Source organism: Bradysia coprophila, unplaced genomic scaffold (genome assembly GCF_014529535.1).
Source record: "Bradysia coprophila strain Holo2 unplaced genomic scaffold, BU_Bcop_v1 contig_358, whole genome shotgun sequence".
NCBI lineage: Eukaryota > Metazoa > Arthropoda > Insecta > Diptera > Sciaridae > Bradysia > Bradysia coprophila.
Genome location: NW_023503616.1, coordinates 5398898 through 5418724, shown reverse-complemented (window position 1 = coordinate 5418724; position 19827 = coordinate 5398898). Strand labels below are relative to the sequence as shown.

Below are 19827 nucleotides of genomic sequence, written 5' to 3'. Positions count from 1 at the left end.
ATCGGTTCACTAATCACAATAGCGAATGAAGTGTGAATTTCAAAATAGATTTTTTTTTTCTTCAATCTCATTGAGGTACAGACAAAACTACTGAAATATCGAGATGAAAAAAAATTTGCATATCATTTTATGCGTACGATGGAACAAAGAGCTAAGCATTATACTTTACAAGCGAATTCAAATGATTTTTCCTCGCCCACAAAATTTGCCGTTCAAATGATTCCGATCCCACCAATTCGAAATGGTTTATGTCAGGTGAATTGGAATTAGAGGATTCGTTCATGTTGAGGTGAAAGAGAACATGAAAATATATTGCAATAATTTATTGATTAATTAAATGAATAATAATTGTGTCTATTCGTGGTAGGAATCATGTTTCAATCGAAATGCTATTGGTGGTGTTGTGAGTTATTCCATTGACTGGATTGCAGCAAACTGTAGTAATAAATTTCTGTCGGCTGCTATCGAATATCACATCAGTTCATCAATCGGTCTTCAAGTTGAGAGTAAGGATTACGGGTAGTTAATTCCACTGAGTGTAAGAGAAACTGGGTAACAAACGGCATGCTCTATTGTAGGGTGTATTGGTGCATATAAGTAGAATTTTCCGTCTCTGCCGTTTCAATTCCTCCCAGCCGATTCATTTCGTCTTCACCAAGACGATAAATAGTGAATTGATGTGAAGTAATGAATCCCTTGGAAACGAAACGAAACAGTTTAGGAAATGAACAAGTTTTTCACGGATGGTGTACCAAAACACATTTGCATATATCACAGTAAAATACGAGGGCAGATATTTGTTTTCGTTGAGGATCTTCCTATCATTTTCCATGGATTTTCAGAGGATTTTTTTACTCACTCTCGATGGATTGTCAATTTTCATGGATTTTCTCTTTTGTTTGATTTTCTGTGAATTTGAGGATTTAGTTTCGTAAATTTTTGAAGGATTTTCTTTTGACTGACAAAATTTTTTTCTATGATCATACATCGGGTACCTCTTGTGTGCTGTGGTATGTCGGAATGTATTATTACTCGCAGGATCACACGGAAATTATTCCTTATCTGACATCGTCGGCCTGGCCTGAAAACTTTTCGTTGAAATAAAAATGCCCAAACGTAATCTCCAAAGTTCTATCCCGAACATTATATTTGTTATACTTTGATATAAACTCTGCACCAATCAATGGTCGGTAATCCATATCTGAACTACGCCGAACTAGAAAGAGGTAAAAATAATGGTTGCATTGAAATGGCAATTCTTCGTAGGTTTAACCAAATTAAGCTGACCGCATCTCAAACAAAAACCAATTTAGACATTGAATTTGCGAAAAATGTTCCATAAATTTCCATTTTAAGAATTTTCATATAGGTCGTACATCCTCTATTATTCTTAAACATAAACAAAACAATATAATAATATTGCAATGCAGCAACAAAAATATCTTGAGACCTTCATTGTTTTGGTATTATCGAATGGTACAACACGATATTCAATTGTAGATTGACCGATTAAAAACTCATTTTTAGCGTGCGGTGCAGAAGCAACAAAAACCCATTCAAGTAATAAATCTTTTCACAATTTTTTTGAGGAAATATGCGATAAAGATTTTTTTTTAATAAAACAAAATTTTCGTAACCAAATCGGAGAGAATGAAAGAAGCAACAGCAAAGATCAGTATCGATTTGGTCAAGTTGCCAAATGTTTGTAAAAACAAATTAAAAAAATATGGTAAAGCAGAAGACGAAGTAGAAAGAGTGTAAGTGAAGATCACTTCTTATTTCTATTCACAATTTATAAATATTTGTATTGTGATTCTGCGTTGATATTGTGAAAATGGCATTAAAATGAAGCGAAATGAAGATATGAAAACATTTAGTTTAATTGAAATACAATGTCGAATTGATGCGGTTGAGAAACATTTATATTGCACATCACAATTTGTTGTTTCAGAGTTTTAACTTTAACATTAACAAATGATTTTTTGAATGATCAAATATGTACTGCAAATAATTTGATTTTGATCAATTTTATGATTTGAAAATTTTAAATGTATTCCAGTTAGGTGTGGCTAGTCTTTACATTTCAATAATTTGCATTGTCTGCGCATATCTTATTAGGTGCAAGTGGTGTTTTCATCTGTCTAGGTTTTTTATTGTAAAAAAATATATTTTAATATGCAAACAACTTATCACAGCGATGAACTATCCCATTCGTTAATTAGCATGGCGCATTCAATTTGAATAGTGCAAATTCATCTTCCTTCACTTCAAAATATACAAATCTGCGTAATTAAAGTTTTTAATTTCCGACTGTTTGTTTTCTTTGTTTGAAAATAGAAATAATTAAACGTTTTTTTTACCTCAGCACAATTTCGCAACACAATTCGTTTAAAACCAATGAAAACGCGTTAACATTTAAGCTAGATTTACTGTTGATTTATTTGCATGTTTTCCTGTTCCATAGAACGGATTTATAAATGAAAAAGTGTGTTCATATACCTTAGTGACCTACACGGTACTCAATATAGTATAATATCGTATATGTCCAACAAAATGATATACGGTTGCTTACCTTTTGTATTAAAACATGTATCGTCGTCTCCCTTAAGATATACATACTTCGTTAGGTTCATTCTCACAAACAAGTCTTCATATCACAAGAGGGTCGAAATTCCTAGAAACCATAGTATAACTGGACAAAGAACTGTTTTGTTTGATGAGTTTTATTGTAGTGCTTTTTCAAAAATTCATATGCTCGCTTAACGTGCAAAATGACTTCAAAGAACCACAAGAAGTACAAGTTGTCGTATGTGGTTGTAGAATCTTAAAGGGGACATTAAATTTTCATACGTGGTATATCTATTCACTCTTGAAGATGAAGACAAGCGGGTGCGACGTTAAGTGATGGTGAATGTAGTGCATTTACCGGGCCTTTCTTAATAACCGGTAGACGGTAATACCGACATTTTTGAAAAATTTACCGGTTAATTACCGGTTAGTTACATACAAATCCATCAGTTAAGTTTAATTTATTGCAGAAATCATTAAAATCCACGCGTTTAGTGGTATTATACACAGAGCTGCACAAAAAAGCGGTCGAATCCGATATTTCCAATTTTTGTATGGAAATTCACATTCACACATTGATATCTCCGCTGTTTTTAAAGAATAAGAACCAGATTTTGTTAGGTATGTGTTTCACACAAATGAGTAAGCCAATCGATAAAACTCCATAAAAGATGCATACCTAGCAAAATGTGGCTCTTATTCTTTAAAAATAGCGGAGCAGTGTTTGAATGTGAATTCCCATACAAAAATTTGAAATATCGGATTCAACCGCTTTTTTGTGCATACCATATCACTAAACGCGTGGATTTATTTCAAAATCTTGTGTGGTAATTTAAATGGAAATGACACTACAAATACTTCTTGAACGTAATAATGTTTTTCGTCATATACCAAAACAAAATCAAGTTGGAACTGTGGTCCAAATAACAGTTCTTCCAGAGTTGATTCTGTTTTCTAATCTGCCTTTTCCTCTGTCCATTTTATTACGAAACTAGGCCGATCTTTATTTCCAATTAGAAGATTTTGAATGTTATGTGCTGACTTAGTATCAGTATCATCAGCTGGCGCCGACATATACGTTGGTAAGTGTTGGGGTAATCTACCTAATGACTTAAATTAAATCATGCACTTTTTTATATTGTTTATTTGTTTAATTTCATAACAGAACTCACATCACTACTGCATCGTCTAAATACTTCGTTTTCATATTTCGTCGAGATTTGCGACAGATTCGTGCATATAATTCAGTGTTGCGGAAATAATCGATAGGAATGTTTTATCGATAATCGATAAATATCGACTGATAATTGAATTATCAGTCGATTTTAATCGAAATATCAATCGATCTTTACTGATTGTCAGTCTAAATTTACCGATTATCAGTCACTTCAGCAGCTCTTCGATTTTCAACAAAATCACAATGAAATTTGGCATTAAACAAAAGAATACCTGCTTCTTCTTAGGCTCGTCAACGTCACAATTGCAAACATTCTGTGACTGACTCCAAATTGTAATTAAATAACCATTTAAATTTCAAATGCAAATATGCACACCATTTCCATGATATTTATTGCGTAAATTCAATTCAACATTTTCATAAGTTTAAGAAGGAATAATTTTATTATTAATTATTCTTTGATTTGACATCTTTTATTCAAGTCATGGAGTGTGTTGTATCGTTGAGTTGATTAATGAATTTCATATGCGCGATCTTCTCTTGATCTTTTATGAAACCAGATATAAAATGTAAATACGCATTCGTCTTCATATACCAGTCAAGGTAGTTATTATATATATACCGCTCAACGGGAGGCATAAATTTTGTATCGTGATTGAATAAACGAATAATATGTGTACCAACATATAAATTATCAAATGAAATTTATGTTCAAATTTTGTTATTATTCCGAGCTGTGTTATCACATTAACAACGAAAGAAGCATCTTAAAGACACTGAAGTTAGTTATTAAATTTTAATTCACACAGTTAATCATATTTGTGTCATCGTCATAATAAGCGTATTATACCCGTAAACATGGCAATAACGGACACCTAATCATTTCGTTAAATTAAAAGAAAAAAATTCACTTTTAAATCAACATTTATAACTCAAACATAATTAATTTTCTTATGCAAGATCGAAAAGAAGAGCTAGTCTTCGCAAAATAAAATCTTAATCTATTTAAAACGTGATCGGCGATCGATGCTTAAGATAAAACAACTTGTGTAAATCAAAAACTTTTTACACTTTTACACTTACGGTGTGAATTTTTCTAAGTCATCATTTACAAGTTATGTTTGTTGTTAGTAATAGGTATTTGTTTACCAAAGTAAGAAAATAGCAAATTCCAACAAGAGCGATGGGTTACAATTAGCTTGATTTGGAATTTACTATTTTTTATACAGATTGGGGAAGAAAATATCTATTTCTTCCACTCAGGAAAATCAGAGGGTGGAAAATCTCTATTTTCACCGCCGAAATGTCATCAGACCAAGCGTCAACAAAACGTATTATCTTTAAGAAACCGGTATTCATCTGGTACCAACGACGAGACTACAAAAATAAGCGACGAACACTAGCAAATGAAGTACAAGATTTTCAATGAAATACCAAGAAAATAGTTTAAACGTAAGATGTAATAGATTATATTGAGTCAGTAATTTAATAGCCTATTACGTATATGTGACAAAATTGGTTTATTTTTTAGCGAGAAGTTTCAGCTTGGGATACAATATGGTCAAAAGGATAGGGTGATTCTCCTAGAAAAACATGAGGTATTTCGTTCAAAGCAAAAAGATTAAATCAAAATATCCTGAGACGATAAAATGGTCCTAAAATTAACATGTGCGGATCATCCTTGATTTGAAAACTCTGGCCCAGACAAGCTCAGAATGAAGCGACATTTTCCAGTAAAAAAACAGATTTTTTACATAATTGAAAAAACAGGTTTGGGGTATACGTGTACCCTAAATGATTTAAGTTTGAATTCATCAAATCACTACATACAATACCGGAAGTTGTTGAGTTTGAAGTCTAATTACTATGATTACCGTCTGAGGCATCCATAAAATCAAGAATAGGCGTTGCATACGACATTAAGGTTTTCTGAAGCAATTTTAATCTGCGTGATTAATTAAATTCATCTGATCTTCAAATTTACCTTCATATACAAAAAAAAACGTTATTCATTCATTATTGTTGCACCAATTGTTCACCCTTGAATATGTGATTAGTTTTCGGCGGTATTTAATTAGTGAACGGTTTTCAAATCATGTTAACATTCTGAGGAGGTATAAAGGTTAATCGGTAATGATTAAACAAAATAATAATAAAAATATACACGGCTTATACACACAATGTATAATATGAAGTTAATAATGTTGTATCATCGTGCAAGCTGTGTCGTAACCGTCGCAACTCAAAATTCGTTTAACAAGATGCGTCATCGTAATTAGTGCTTAACATAACTGAACACATCAATATCTACAGTTGAAAAATTTCAATTTCTTTTAAGTACGCGCCTATTGACATCAAGAGAGTTGTAGCAAAATTTTAGAGAAATTATACGGGTAGGTAATAGGTCTCGCTATACCTTAAGGTTCATTATGTTTTAAATAATTATTTCTTAGAAATCGTGCGCTGTTAGGAATTCAATCAAAACGCACAGGAAAAAATGACCTATTGCTTGGAACCTTGGAACCTTTGCTAAAAGATACAGACAAATTCAATCTTCTTATCAGCTGTGAGCTGATAGAGACCTATTGGATGTGATAATTTCGATGCAATTCTCTTTATTCATTCCACTTGTGTTACCACATTTTGCACAATATTATAATACGTACGTAGGTGTATGTATAATAACGTCAATGCCGCACGTGGAATAAGCGTCATGAATTGGATTGAAATTGTCGGTTCTCATAATCCTCTGCTGGAACGCAATACTTCATTTTCGTCAACGACGAATGGGAATTAACTGTCGGATAGACTGTCAGACAAAAGTTACAAATCATAACCGATTATCCGTAATTACACAAATAGACATATACAAATACGTCACGCACATTTCGGGTGAAAGAACATTTAATAGACAATCGCATGCAACAAATCCGATTCATTGGGATTCATTCATCTTCAGAAACCTTTTACCGCACGCTATTCAATTGGATGGATTGAACTTTAAAATTCACTTTATTACTAAATGCAAAATCAAGTTAGTGCAAGAGAGCAACCGCATAATCACAGTACAATTACTTTAAAATTGATTTACATAATATCGGTTGGAAGCACGAACGAATAAAGTTCTAATTTATATTATCAGTCATGATTTATTACTAATAACAATTCGAATCATAAATTTATAGAATTTGCAAAAAATTTTAAATGTACAAATGACTATGTATGTATATAACCTGCAACAGAAGTTATACGTACGAACAATAACCATTTATAATAACTTTGATCTGTTAATGTGCTGAGCTTAAAACATTAGCTTTATTTAAACATCGCATAACACTTGCATTGGTACTCTTTTTTTCCAGCTATTATTCATAATTGGGATTTCTTTTTCATTATTACAATGTGGCATTTTGCAATCAATATTAAAGCAAAATGGTCTAAGGAAACCGAAATTTTATTTCTTACCTTCGCTCCGAATTTTCTTTATTAACAAAAAGTTCATCGCAATATCGATCAGGAATTATGCAATTTTATTACACTTTTTAAAATCGGTCTTGGATGTAGATATTTGTTGTAATAAATAGGTAAGTAACGAGGTAAGTAACTTACTATGTTGAACGGGTGTTGTCCATATTATGATAAAATCTGTAGATTCTATTTGATAGTGACTTTATCCTTTCAATAAGAAAAGGAACTTTATCCCAATGAGTAGACAGTAAAACAAGTGTAGTTCCATACATTTACACAGGTAATCCGATTGAAAAATCCTCCGTTGATTTACTCATCGATTCGCGCAGAGATGGTGGCAAAGATTATGCAATCGATTCAATTTGCAAGTATTTCGTAAAATATTCCAATCTAACTTAATTTATAAAACAATTTTTCAATAAATTCCGAGTAAATTGAATAATAAATATGTCGCTTAAATTACAGTATTACCGGCGTAGTAGTGATGATGCTCTTTTAAATTGAATTTGTGTGTAACCGATATTGCACCGACCGAGCGAGAGCGACCGTACGGTGATGTTGGGTGTACAGATTTATCCGTAGATTAATATTTTAGATTGAAATGACCTAACATGCGTTACAAAATTATATGCCTCCGCCTCAATAACTTATCCTTAAAACTGCAACAAAGTATTACGAATAATGATATGATGCGTTTAGTGATTAATAATTCGTATAGTTCACTATCGGTTGCATGTTATGTTGTATACACGATATTGGAGTTGTTTGGTCAATATTGGTTTTTTAGATCAAATAGCTTGTTTTATGCTTGGATGGTATTTCTCATTACCTGTTACCATTTCGAAATGGCCAATTAATTTGATGAAGAGACATGAAATTTGATAGATCGGTATGGAATTTATGGATGCCACAATGCAATACACAAATACAATGGAAGGAAATGGTAGATTATTGCCTACCTACCGAAATGTAGATGGTTTTAGGTTGCGATTTGAAAATGACTAAAATTTATGTAATTACCAAAAAAGCTCTATTACCGTAGATGCGCAAGTTCAACATCAGGAATTTCGTTACAATTGAATTATTTGTAATTTTTGGGTTTCCACTTTGAGTCTGAACATGTTACGTCCAATAAAGTGTATGTACTTCGTAAGGATCTGTGACTACTGTTTTGCAAGTAAATTATAGAAAATGTTGTAGTAATAATCCCTCGGTGAATCCGCATTGTTCGTTTGAATATCACAGATTCCCCGTAAATGAACGAAACAATTTTACTTTAAACTGATTTTATCATGACCAAAACACAATTTCAAATCATATAGCTGTCGGCGTTGATGTGTTGTAATAAAAATGCGCAAATAAACCGATACAAATTTGAATTTTGTTATTACCGCGATATGTTATTAACTTAAAAGGTGCGGTGCATATGCAATAGATAAACTTTACTTATTTGTCATAAATCAATAATAGCATCCAACATCGTCTCATGAGGTAATGTTCTGAGAGTGAGTAACAATTGTTAGGCTTACAGGACTACATTCGTCTAGTCAAATTAATTAATTTAATGATTACGTTACCATGTTTGTGGTTGCTAACTGATATTCGCTATTCGAGAGTAATTCGAGTATTATATGTTTTTGAAAGGGCTTGTACCATCAACTCATTCAACCCATAAAAATTCGGTTTCGTGTGTAAAGCTCTTCAACCTAAAATTTACAACTCAAAGGTATTTGTAACGACTGATTTAATTGTAGTATTCCTATTAAACCTTCCGTAAAGCGCGCAAATAACACCTATCCACACCAAACTTAATAATTAAACCAAATGTGCTATCATTTCGCAATGAAGTGTTTTCCTTAATTATCCACATAAAATAAAATAGTCGTGGCATTAAATGTTTATATTCTCAGTACGAAAATACCTTAACTTTATTAAACACGACCGAGTAAATTGAAAAAAATTATCATGTCATAAGTTCAGGTGGGTGGCAACAACCATATCTTATTGCTTAAACGTCGGTTTTTCAGTCATGTGGAAGAAGAAACATTTTCGTCGAAAAGCAATGAGACGCCCGGTATTTTGGTTTTTAATTCAACATATAACAAATAATAAATTATTTCTGAACAAGGTTTATACAAATTAATTTCGTCGAACATAAATATCGTCGATGGTGTATCAGAAGATGGATAAAAAAAAATCGATTTACATTTAAGTAAATTTTATAAATCCGTAATGAAATGTTGCGAAAGCATCTGTGCACGTTGTGAACTCATCTCATCTGATGATGTCCTTAACATTCTTAACTGATTTACATAAAGTATTCAATACTACAAATATTGACAGTTTAATTTGATATCATTTTAAATAGCCGCGAGAGATGAATTATGACAAGGATGTTGAAGACTTGCATTTGTGTGTTTGTAAATTGCAGGATTTTTATAATTTTAATTTCCATTTTACAACTAATTGGGACATGATGATGACAACCACCGTTTATGGAATATTAGGAACTACTGACGAGATTAGTTTTCAAAATGATGAGTCTTTCCCAGAAGAATTGGTTTACCCAGAGCAAATGAGTGATCCATCTAATCAAAATTTAAAGATTTCCTTCGACAATGTAATGACAAAAGTAATTTTAAATGAATTCTGGCTAATCCGACCTTATACGTAGCAAACGTTTCAAATTATAGATGCAAAAGGATCTTCACGGATAATTCAGGTCCCTAGTCAAATCAAGCACTCCTGCTTGCGCTCCTGCCTGGCTTACTATACTCTTCAATCTTCGATCTTCAATCTGTCGAGAATATTCCGAACAGGTGAGACCTTTATAAATCTGCTAGTAGTCTGCACTTGATCATTTCACAAAAGGCAAGCATGATCTATTGATTTGTTCCTTTGTTTGTCGTGAAGCGTCTGATACAAAATCGTTTAAAGAAAAAAATATTTTAACTCCGAGCAATTGAACCTGGCAAATGGGAATTGGACTTTATACACTAAAAATATTAGACCTTTGGTGCTGGAGAAGTTAATTTTTATAGATGAGCTTTCAGTGAATATCCTAACACTCAAAACCTTTTTTTATAACATTTTTAATTCATCGTTAAATATCAAAGGTATTCCAAAGATCAAACTTTAGAAATTCTATTCTAATGCCATCTGTCTACGTGATAATTGACGTTGTAATGATACACCATAAGAACATTGAATACAACCAATCATATATTTTCTCAAATGCATATAAATTCCAAATGCGAACCAGTTCCAGCTTAATGCAAATGTATATCCATCAAAAATCTAATTTAAATTCATAGTCACAATTGTTATCATTGCAATTCAAACCATCATCGAATACATCATCATCTTCATTTTATCTCTTCAGAATATTCGGAAGTTAGACACCAGTATGACTCAGGGGCAGCAAAAACCATGAACTTTACACATTTATAATAATCCATTCGTGATTGTTTAGTTGAACTTTAATAAAATATCACGCCCTGTAATAATTCATCAAAATATTTCTTCGCAAAATATGTGGTATATACAGTGTTTTAAACATGTAACAATGTTTCAAATTTGTTTCAGTTAGCCCGAGCAATTCATTTGTGTGAGAAATATCTTAGCTATTGGAATGAGAATTCTGACTTATTAATATTCATAAAATTATAAGAAAATGAATTTGGAATTGATACGATCTTGTAATAATAATATTTTTTGTTTAAGTTGAAGATGACTATGAGGAAACTGAAATTGATGATTTGTTTTTGGAGTAGTTTTTTTTTTAGCTTTTACGAACGAATCACCTTGATTGCATAAATGGCACCGTATCCTACAATTATGATTTCAATAAAGCCATGTAATCAAACGATCTATTAATAGGTAAATGACAAGTACTCAAAAATTTTAACGAAGATGTTCCATTTACTTTCTAAATGGACATACAGGATATATTACTACACGAGTTATGGTGCTTTTATTTGCCAAGATGTGTATGGTTACTGTTGCTGAATTCGGTTATGTTATAATTTGGCTGATTTTTTTTTTGCGATAGAAACAAAGCTTGGAATAGGTTGACCGAGGTATTGAAATTTCAGGTCAAGTCAGGTATTTTTAGAAAACAAAGCTGACCTGGAACTTCCGGCTCTTCAGACTTTTTAAGAAGCCTTAAAAGTAATTGTACGACAGCAGGGAGCCAATTTTAGAATAAAAAAAACCTCCAAAAAAGTCAATTTTTCTTCGAGTACCTTTCATGTTTCAGGTAAATTCAGGTCAGGTTTAAAGTGATTAAACCTTAGACTAACTATATAAGGATCTATCTAAGGATAAAACCAAGTATTTCTAATTTGGGATCATGTAAACCTGACCTGTTCCGAACCAATTTACAAATTAAAGTCTCAAACGAAATCATTTTCTTCAATGGTTTCAAAATAACTGGACAGTCTCATAAGAGTTTATTTTCACTGTCGCTGATGATATGTTTCGTAAGATCAAATAATTTTTATTGTCGTTTTCTAGCTTGGAGAAAAATTGAATATTTTCTTGGCTATGAAAAGTAAGATTGTGATTACGCAATATTATTAATATTTTTTGAGACATTCTTTCGTAAAATCTTTAAAAAAAAAAAGTAATCAGAAAATAAGACAAAGCTAATAACGCACCTCATACATTCACATGATAAATATATAAGCTTGCAATAAGAAGCATTTCCAACTTAATGAAATTAATAGGTGTTAATAGGAGCAGAAAGCAGTAAGACAGAACATTTTTCCAAAAGTCTACGATTTAATGTGTCAATTAATCTCTCCTCACACGTCTGTGCTCGGAAGCGATTTAGCCTATTGTGGAATTCTGTAAATTTAACCATATTGTCAGGCCAAGAACAAAGTGTCACAGTCACTAGCCTATTATCGAATATTTTCATAAACAATTTTTGAAAATTTTCACAGTTATCACAATTATCATAGCTCTTTCGGTTAGGTTTCGTTCTATAAAAATGTCAAATGACAAAATTAATTTAATTATTCAAACAATAAGCTTTTTCAAGAGCTATGTAGTTATACAATAACTGAATTTCAATCACTTTAATAGACTTCATTCTAACAATGTCAAGCAAAAAAAAGTGAATTTCTATCATTAATTACCTTAATATAATATGACCAAAGCATCCAAAAGCCACATTCAATTGCTATAACTTAAAAATGTTTAAAAAAAAAAATTAAACCCAAGATACGGATCGATTCGGATAACCTGATGCATTACATTCATAATGTTATACCAACAATTTTTCACCACTGCTCCTAAAACAATATTCAACCTATTGCATTGGTCCGTTCATTTTGATATGAGAAAGGGTATAAATAAAGATGCTGTGCCACCAGCAAATATAATATATACTCTGTTCAGGTGTTGGATACAGTGTACGTGCACAGCGTTTTCAAGTGGATAAACAAATTGTTGAACGACAATTTTTCTTGTGCGAAATTATTACAGTATTTAAGTTGTTTAAGTGTTAAATCAAAAAAATAAATTTGAAAAAATGAAGATTGTAAGTACGAGTTTAAAGTGGATCAAAAGAAAATCCCTTTTTTAGTGGTTCTTGCTCGGTGTTAAATTCAATTATTATTTAAGGAATTAATAATTTTTACCGCCGTGTTGCCACTATAATTGTGTTCATTTAAAAAGGATACAAGGAAACAAATTCAACTCCTTTTAGAAACATCTAATCATCCACTATCGACAGATACGGCAAAAATAAGCGCCTAAATTTCCGTCAAATGTGGTCCTTTATAATAAAATGAACGTTAAAACAAATGAAGTAAAAGACTTTGCCTAACTAGTGTTGATCACGACTTCATCGGGTATCCAACGTCTTTTAGAAAAAACGATCTTCCTAACTTATGCTGAAACGATTTTTTAACGAATTCGATTCCAGAACTTGTCTCTGGCGCCTGCTAGAAATATCTCATTCGCTAAAAAAACCTATTAGCATACTTTAGGAAAATAACCTTTAAACAAACGAAGTCATACGCTTATATGGCGATACGATTACTCAAGAAGAGTCAAATCGAAGATTTTTAGAGTGGTACATTTTTACTTCATTTAGTTTCTTTATTTAAATCAGTTCGATTTACTATCATTACGCTTCAATTCATATGCTTATGTCTAAGTGACGTAACCAATCGATTGCATGAGTAGTCGCTTCAATCAACCTGTGCAGTTGTTCGTTCAGTTAATTTAGTCAACATAGAGATGATTAAGACAATTTAACTGAAAATATCGTTATCTAAAAGTTCAAAACCAAATAATAGATAAAGCCTACAGCGGTTCTAAAGTTTTTTTTTTGATCTGAATTAACCATTCTGTAATTGGTTACACAATTATAGAACAATCTCGTGGACAATTTACTGCCTAATAGTCTGAAATGAAGAAGGATGAATGAAAAGTACGACTCAATCAAACTTCCACAAAACATTTCGCAGTTCCAGTACAATCGCAACAACAAAAAGTTATGTTTCTCTTCAAACAACTAGAAGCCCGCTATATCTATTTGAATCAATTTGACCTTTGTTAAAGGTTTCAAATTAAATTTAATCTTTTGTTCAGATATATCTTCCTCACTAAAAGTATTATTCTGCAATTGACAATAAATAACTGAATTTTCTTTAAGATTAGACAAATAATTGATGTAAAACATGACTACAACATCAAATAAATAACATTTTATCGTATCGAACAATCGTTCGGTGTAAATGTTATCCATGGCGAAACGAATAAATTTTTTTATTTTAATTCATTTTACAGTTTTGATTTTAGTGTGAGACAGAAAGATGACCATTTCGAATAAATTTTCTAGGGTTCACATATTATATTGTATATTGTATATATCAATTAGAATTTATTTTATTTTACTTTAAATGGATTAAAAAAACAATTTTTAGACTACCACTATCCATTAAATGAAAATGAATCTTATGATTTTTAAATAAATATAACGGCGACTAAAATAAGCGATTAGCAAAAGTTAGTTGCCTTTTTTGTATTGAAACGTAAATGGAACTAAAGGAATACTAGAATTGTCATCTAACGCTAAGTGATACTTTAATCAAAAGAAGTACCAGATTTTGTAGTTATATAGCGCTTGCCGTTAAAAACACGTTCTATGTTCATTCATAAAAGTTGAACAATTCAAAAAGTTAAACAGTAATTTCAGCATTTTATCGCTTGCTTGTAAGATCATCGTAATTGCAAATCTAAGAAACACTTCAGCTTCAATACAAAATTTATGTACAAAAACGATCACATCCTGTCTTCCCATAACCTTGCGATTTCCTTATGGCATATGTTCAAATCTCAAATCTAAAAATCAAAAAACCAATTACATCGCTTACAAGAACCGAAATGGTTCGCCCATAAACAATGACGTGTGAAACGCTTCGATTATCCAACAGTTACGGCATTACGAAGGCGAAAATTACTATCAAAACAAACCTTTCTTTGATTTGCCTCCCATTCATGAGAACTATTTTTCATCACACTATGATTTTGTACAATAAACATCTTGCACTTTTTGTCCCATCAAACGAAATTTATGAAATAAATTATTTATGACTGTAATGAACAAAATAGTAATATTCATTGCTCTATGCCTCTCTAAATATTTTTTTTCCTTTAATTTATGACACTTTTATTGCTGTTTTTGGGTAGATATGGTCGTAGGTATTCATGTAATCTTTCTGATCGTGTTGTTATTACATGTGTGATTTATGAATTGAAATTATGTGGCATGAACGAGATCGATGATATAATTCAAGTGTAACAATTTGACATTAAAATCGACGCAAAACATTTATAAGCCACAGAATAATCACGCATTTTGCTCTAATTATATATACGTAGACGTACTACATGCAAGTAGAGAAAATAGGCATTTAATTATGTTTAGTCTCTAAGCAGATGAAGAGGCGTTTTTTTTTGTAATAAAACGAAACGTTTTTCTAATTGGCTTACATCGTAATCACTTGGCTCTGTCTGTAATTGAGACGGGTCAATTTATATAACTTTTTTTGTCCTTTGTCAAACAGTTGTCATTCAAAAATGTTGCGAATTTATAGAAAATAAAATCAGTCAATTTAAATTACATTCAATTTGGTGGAAAAATGATTATAAAACTGAATAAACGAACATCATAAAATAAATGAAAGAAAAACAAGCCATTGAAACATCGTCCCACGTTGATTAATTAAATCGTTCTTAATTATCCCAATTTAAAGGTATTAGTCATTCTCGTTGTCATCTCCATTGCCAATGCTCAAATCAGACCCATTGGAGTGTCGTCAAGGGACCGTGACGCTGTCATACTTAAACAAGTATATGAACCAAACCCAGATGGTTCGTATGTATACAGGTAACGTTGAGCAGTCGTTTTTTTTAACGACCTTGTCTTTAACAATTCAACTTTTTTTTGTGAAGTTATGAAACCAGCAACGGAATCCGAGCTGACCAACAAGGATACCTTAAGAATCCTGGTACTCAAGTAGAAGCTCAGGTAATATCAAACAATTCATTTTTCATTAGTTACAAGAAGCACTGTATAGGTCAATAAAGTAATTTTAAAAAAAATGAAAAAGTTGCATGCATCGGCATCCACACTAACCAGGTCAATTATTACTTCTCAATCGAAAATAGAAATAACCGTTGGGCGTCAATAGCCACAACCTTCTCCTACTTACATACATTGTTCGAATACACAAAATATTTTGTATTAATGGTATAATGTAATGTAAAACCGATACCATCAGATCCATAATCCCTTTAAAATACCATCAATTTAACTCGTAATAGACTCTTCAATCTTCATCAAAACATATTATACAAAATGCTAACCATATTAAGCAACTCCATTGTTTTGGTATTATTCGCATGTACTTCATTAAAACTGCATCAAAACCTTGATACTAATTGAATAATTACATAATTTCATTTTCACGGTAAATTTGAATATTTACGATCATGTTCTTGTTTGGATAAATGAAAAGAAAATAATGAACAAAACAAAAACAATATTAAAACAAACAATGGGAGAATTTAAAAATAAAAAATGATGGATACACACCATCGGCGCACGGTACTCTTGTATTTTCTTCTTCCCGGTGTAAATATACACTCTGTGGTTATTTATTTGGTGCGGTCATTCATTCAATTTCAATCAATTGTGTATAAATCATATCTGAGCGTCGATTCGTACAACAGGTGTATGTATATTTGCACAGTATACATTTTGGCGGTTATGATTACATTTTTTTTTCGAATGAAGTTGAAATGCAAATATTTTTTTCCAAATAAAACAAAATTTTGTTTAATCAGGTCATGCAAGGAAGTTACAGCTATACCGGCCCTGATGGCATTGTTTACACAATTACATACATTGCTGATGAAAATGGATTCCGCGCTGAAGGTGCTCACATCCCTACACCACCACCAGCAATTGCTCGCCAGGCACCTCGTTTTGGATTTAAATAAAGATTTTTTTTCGAAATTAAACTGCCAGTATTCCAAATAAGATACCATAGCGCCAACGAATCGATATTATAAAATGCGCCTATCATTTTAATCTAAAAAAAGTTCTTTTCCACATCGACATTTATTTCATATTTATATCAATTTATGCATTACTATTACTGTGATCTTTTCCTTAAAATCATCAACATTATTATAAACGTATACGAAAGCGAAATTCTACATATTGTAAATAAATGAAGAAATAAAAATTGAAATTTGTTCAGTAAAACATTTTTTTGTCCAATTTATGTCATTTTATTCATAAGTTTCTGACTCATAGCTTGCGAATCCACTTCTAAATTGTCGAACTAACACAGTAAAGTAAAAGAACTCAAGAAATGTATTAAATATCCTAAAGACAAATTAAGGAATAGATTTAATGTCATAGCACAATTGCAAACACTAACTTAAAAAAAAAATATAATGGTAGGCTCGGCGTTCCTGTCGCACAGAGAGGTGGCGTTTTCCTTTGTGTGAGTGAAAGCAAAATTTGACATTTCATATTTGAGTGTTCATGCTTGGAGCTTGAGTGCTATGTGACTGGCTAATATAATTAAATTGACGGGATTTGCGGTAAAACATTAAATAATCCTCAAAAACAAACAGTTGATACGATGTAGAACCTTCGCCTACCCCTATTGTCAACGCAACGATATTTTCCAGAAAATGAGTTCAAACGTAAGAAAAAATATTAGCCGATGATGGTCTCAATTATTTTCCGGTAAAATTAATTCAATTTACGAGTTACCATTAAGAACTTGTTCATCATTTTAACTACCTAAAGTTATGCAAAATATTTGTCGACATTTTTCATAATTCAGCAAGTAATCGGATTTTGATATATTGAAGAGTTTTGAATGGTTTCAAGTTCATATCGAAAACACTACTAACAATCAATTTGTATACACTGTACGTAATACAACTTATGAAGCTAAAAAATATTGTAAACATTCATCAAATTTTCATTAATTTTTTCACAAAATCATAGAGTAAAACACTGCAAGTAAACGTTGTTAGCATTCAATGAATCTAGCAAAAGTTAATTTTATTTATTAACACATTTGAACAATCAATAAAATCTGGACATTTTCATTTGAAAACTTATCCATATTTAACTGGTGCGACGATCACTGGAACTTGGACGGGCACAGGTCTTACTGGATATACAGGAACTTGTCTTACAGGTACTACAGGAACGATTACAGCTGTTTGAGGTCTATAATATGCTGCCGCGCCCGGACGTTGATATTGATAATCATATTGATTGTGATGATGTGGATTCGATACAGGCGATGCAGTACAGCCCATTAACAATATTATTAATACCGAAAAAAGTAAAGACGATTTAACCAGTAGAGTCATTTTATTTTACTTTTTAAAAATTTTCTGTCGATCTCTACCTGTAGAAAACTTTGTCTAAACTAAAATTTCTAAAATTGTTTCGTTTTATAGGCCTCCAAGAGTAAATATCAATAATTTTCGCGAAAATAAGTAACCAATTAGCACCATTTTCCTAATGAGAAAATTCCATAAAAGTTAATGGTGTTTTATGCATTTTGAGTTTGTGTTTTGATAAGTGTATTGATCAAGGTAGTTGGTTGATAAATGAGTCATGTATTATAAATTTTAGACGACAAAAGGGATCCCCAAAGACGAAATAAATCAAATCAACGCCATCAACACACTTCAATAACAGAACTGCGATAAATTTGGTAATACAGAGAGAGACTAGTTTGATTTCGAAATATCCAAAATCGATTTAATTTTTTTGGAATGCTTATACTGAGAAAAACCATCTTCAAAAACAAAAATCCCGATTCAGTTAATTTAGATACAATAGTTATTTGTTCAATGAGGGAAGAAAAGTTGGAAATTGCATTTCTATCACAATTCACCAAAAAAATGCAATATCCAACTTTTCTTCCTCAGTTAAACACACCGTTTTGAAAACGTCGTTTTCACAACAAAAACTTCCGAATTTTCAGGAAATGGGAGAAAATGACTATTTTCTCGCCTGCGTTGTGAAAAGTACATTTGATACATCTGATAGAGTGAAAATTAATTAACTAACTAACTCAATGACAGCGACGACAGAAAAAATGTTTAAATCAGTGAAGTAAAAGATTTATTATCAGACACATCGAATAACATTTAACAAAAGAAGTAGCAGACTTAACTATTACTGTACATGGATTTTTTTTTGTAACGACACATAGAACTTCGTAGCATTTTTTGGAAGAGACGTACGTTCCTCAAATCTATTTTTCATCACACGAACTACGAAAATTGTAATTTACGGTTCCCAAACGGGAACCGAAAGTAAAATAAATCAAGTTATGTGTCGATATCGGTTAATACATAAGACAAAAGTCAAATCTTGTCAAGATGTTTACTTCGGATATGTGAAATTTTACAAATTCGGTAAGTTTTCCTTCTTACCTCTTACAGGGAGTTTTGGTCCTTTATAAAAGGTTAGGAAACAGAAGATGAACATAAGAAAAACGGAAAACCAAAAAATCTAAATGTTTTTAACCGTTGCCTTGATATCGCTAAGTTTTTGGTTCCTTCATCATTAGGAAAGTGGGTTGACACCTACATTACGTTACTGATAATAATTTTCCTTGCGAATTACACTTTATTTTCCCGATGGTTGAACGACAATTCAAAAACGATATTTTCACTCGGGCTGAACAATTGATGAAGAAAGTTGAAACACTTTTGTCATAATCTGTGAAAATATGTCGGTTTTTGCTTTGTTCTACGGAGCATCAAGATATTATAAGTTGTTACTAAATCAATAATTCAAAACAAATAGGGCGTACTATAAATAGATTACTAGTGAGGTGTACGTTTACCTAACAAGTTTTGTGGGCTAACTGCTTTTATAAATTTAGACGGTGCGGACGAGTCTGTATGTAATATTATAGAGAAGTTTAAAAATTAGAAAGTACACTAACTAAAGAAAAAATCTAAATTAAGTGACATATCAATAAAACAGCCTGCAGGGATAAGATTATAAAGAATTTTGTGATTGATAAGAGATATAAAATTTGTAT

General features: G+C 31.6%; 1 protein-coding gene across 1 annotated transcript; it reads left to right on the top strand.

Moving 5' to 3' along the window:
- Positions 1-12584: 12584 nt before the first annotated feature.
- Positions 12585-17000, top strand: LOC119081504 (endocuticle structural glycoprotein SgAbd-2). The gene is made up of 4 exons (XM_037190512.1): positions 12585-12758; positions 15484-15617; positions 15683-15758; positions 16577-17000. Exons 1-4 carry the CDS (start codon positions 12750-12752, stop codon positions 16730-16732), a joined length of 375 nt encoding a protein of 124 aa, XP_037046407.1. The 5' UTR covers positions 12585-12749; the 3' UTR covers positions 16733-17000.
- Positions 17001-19827: the final 2827 nt, after the last annotated feature.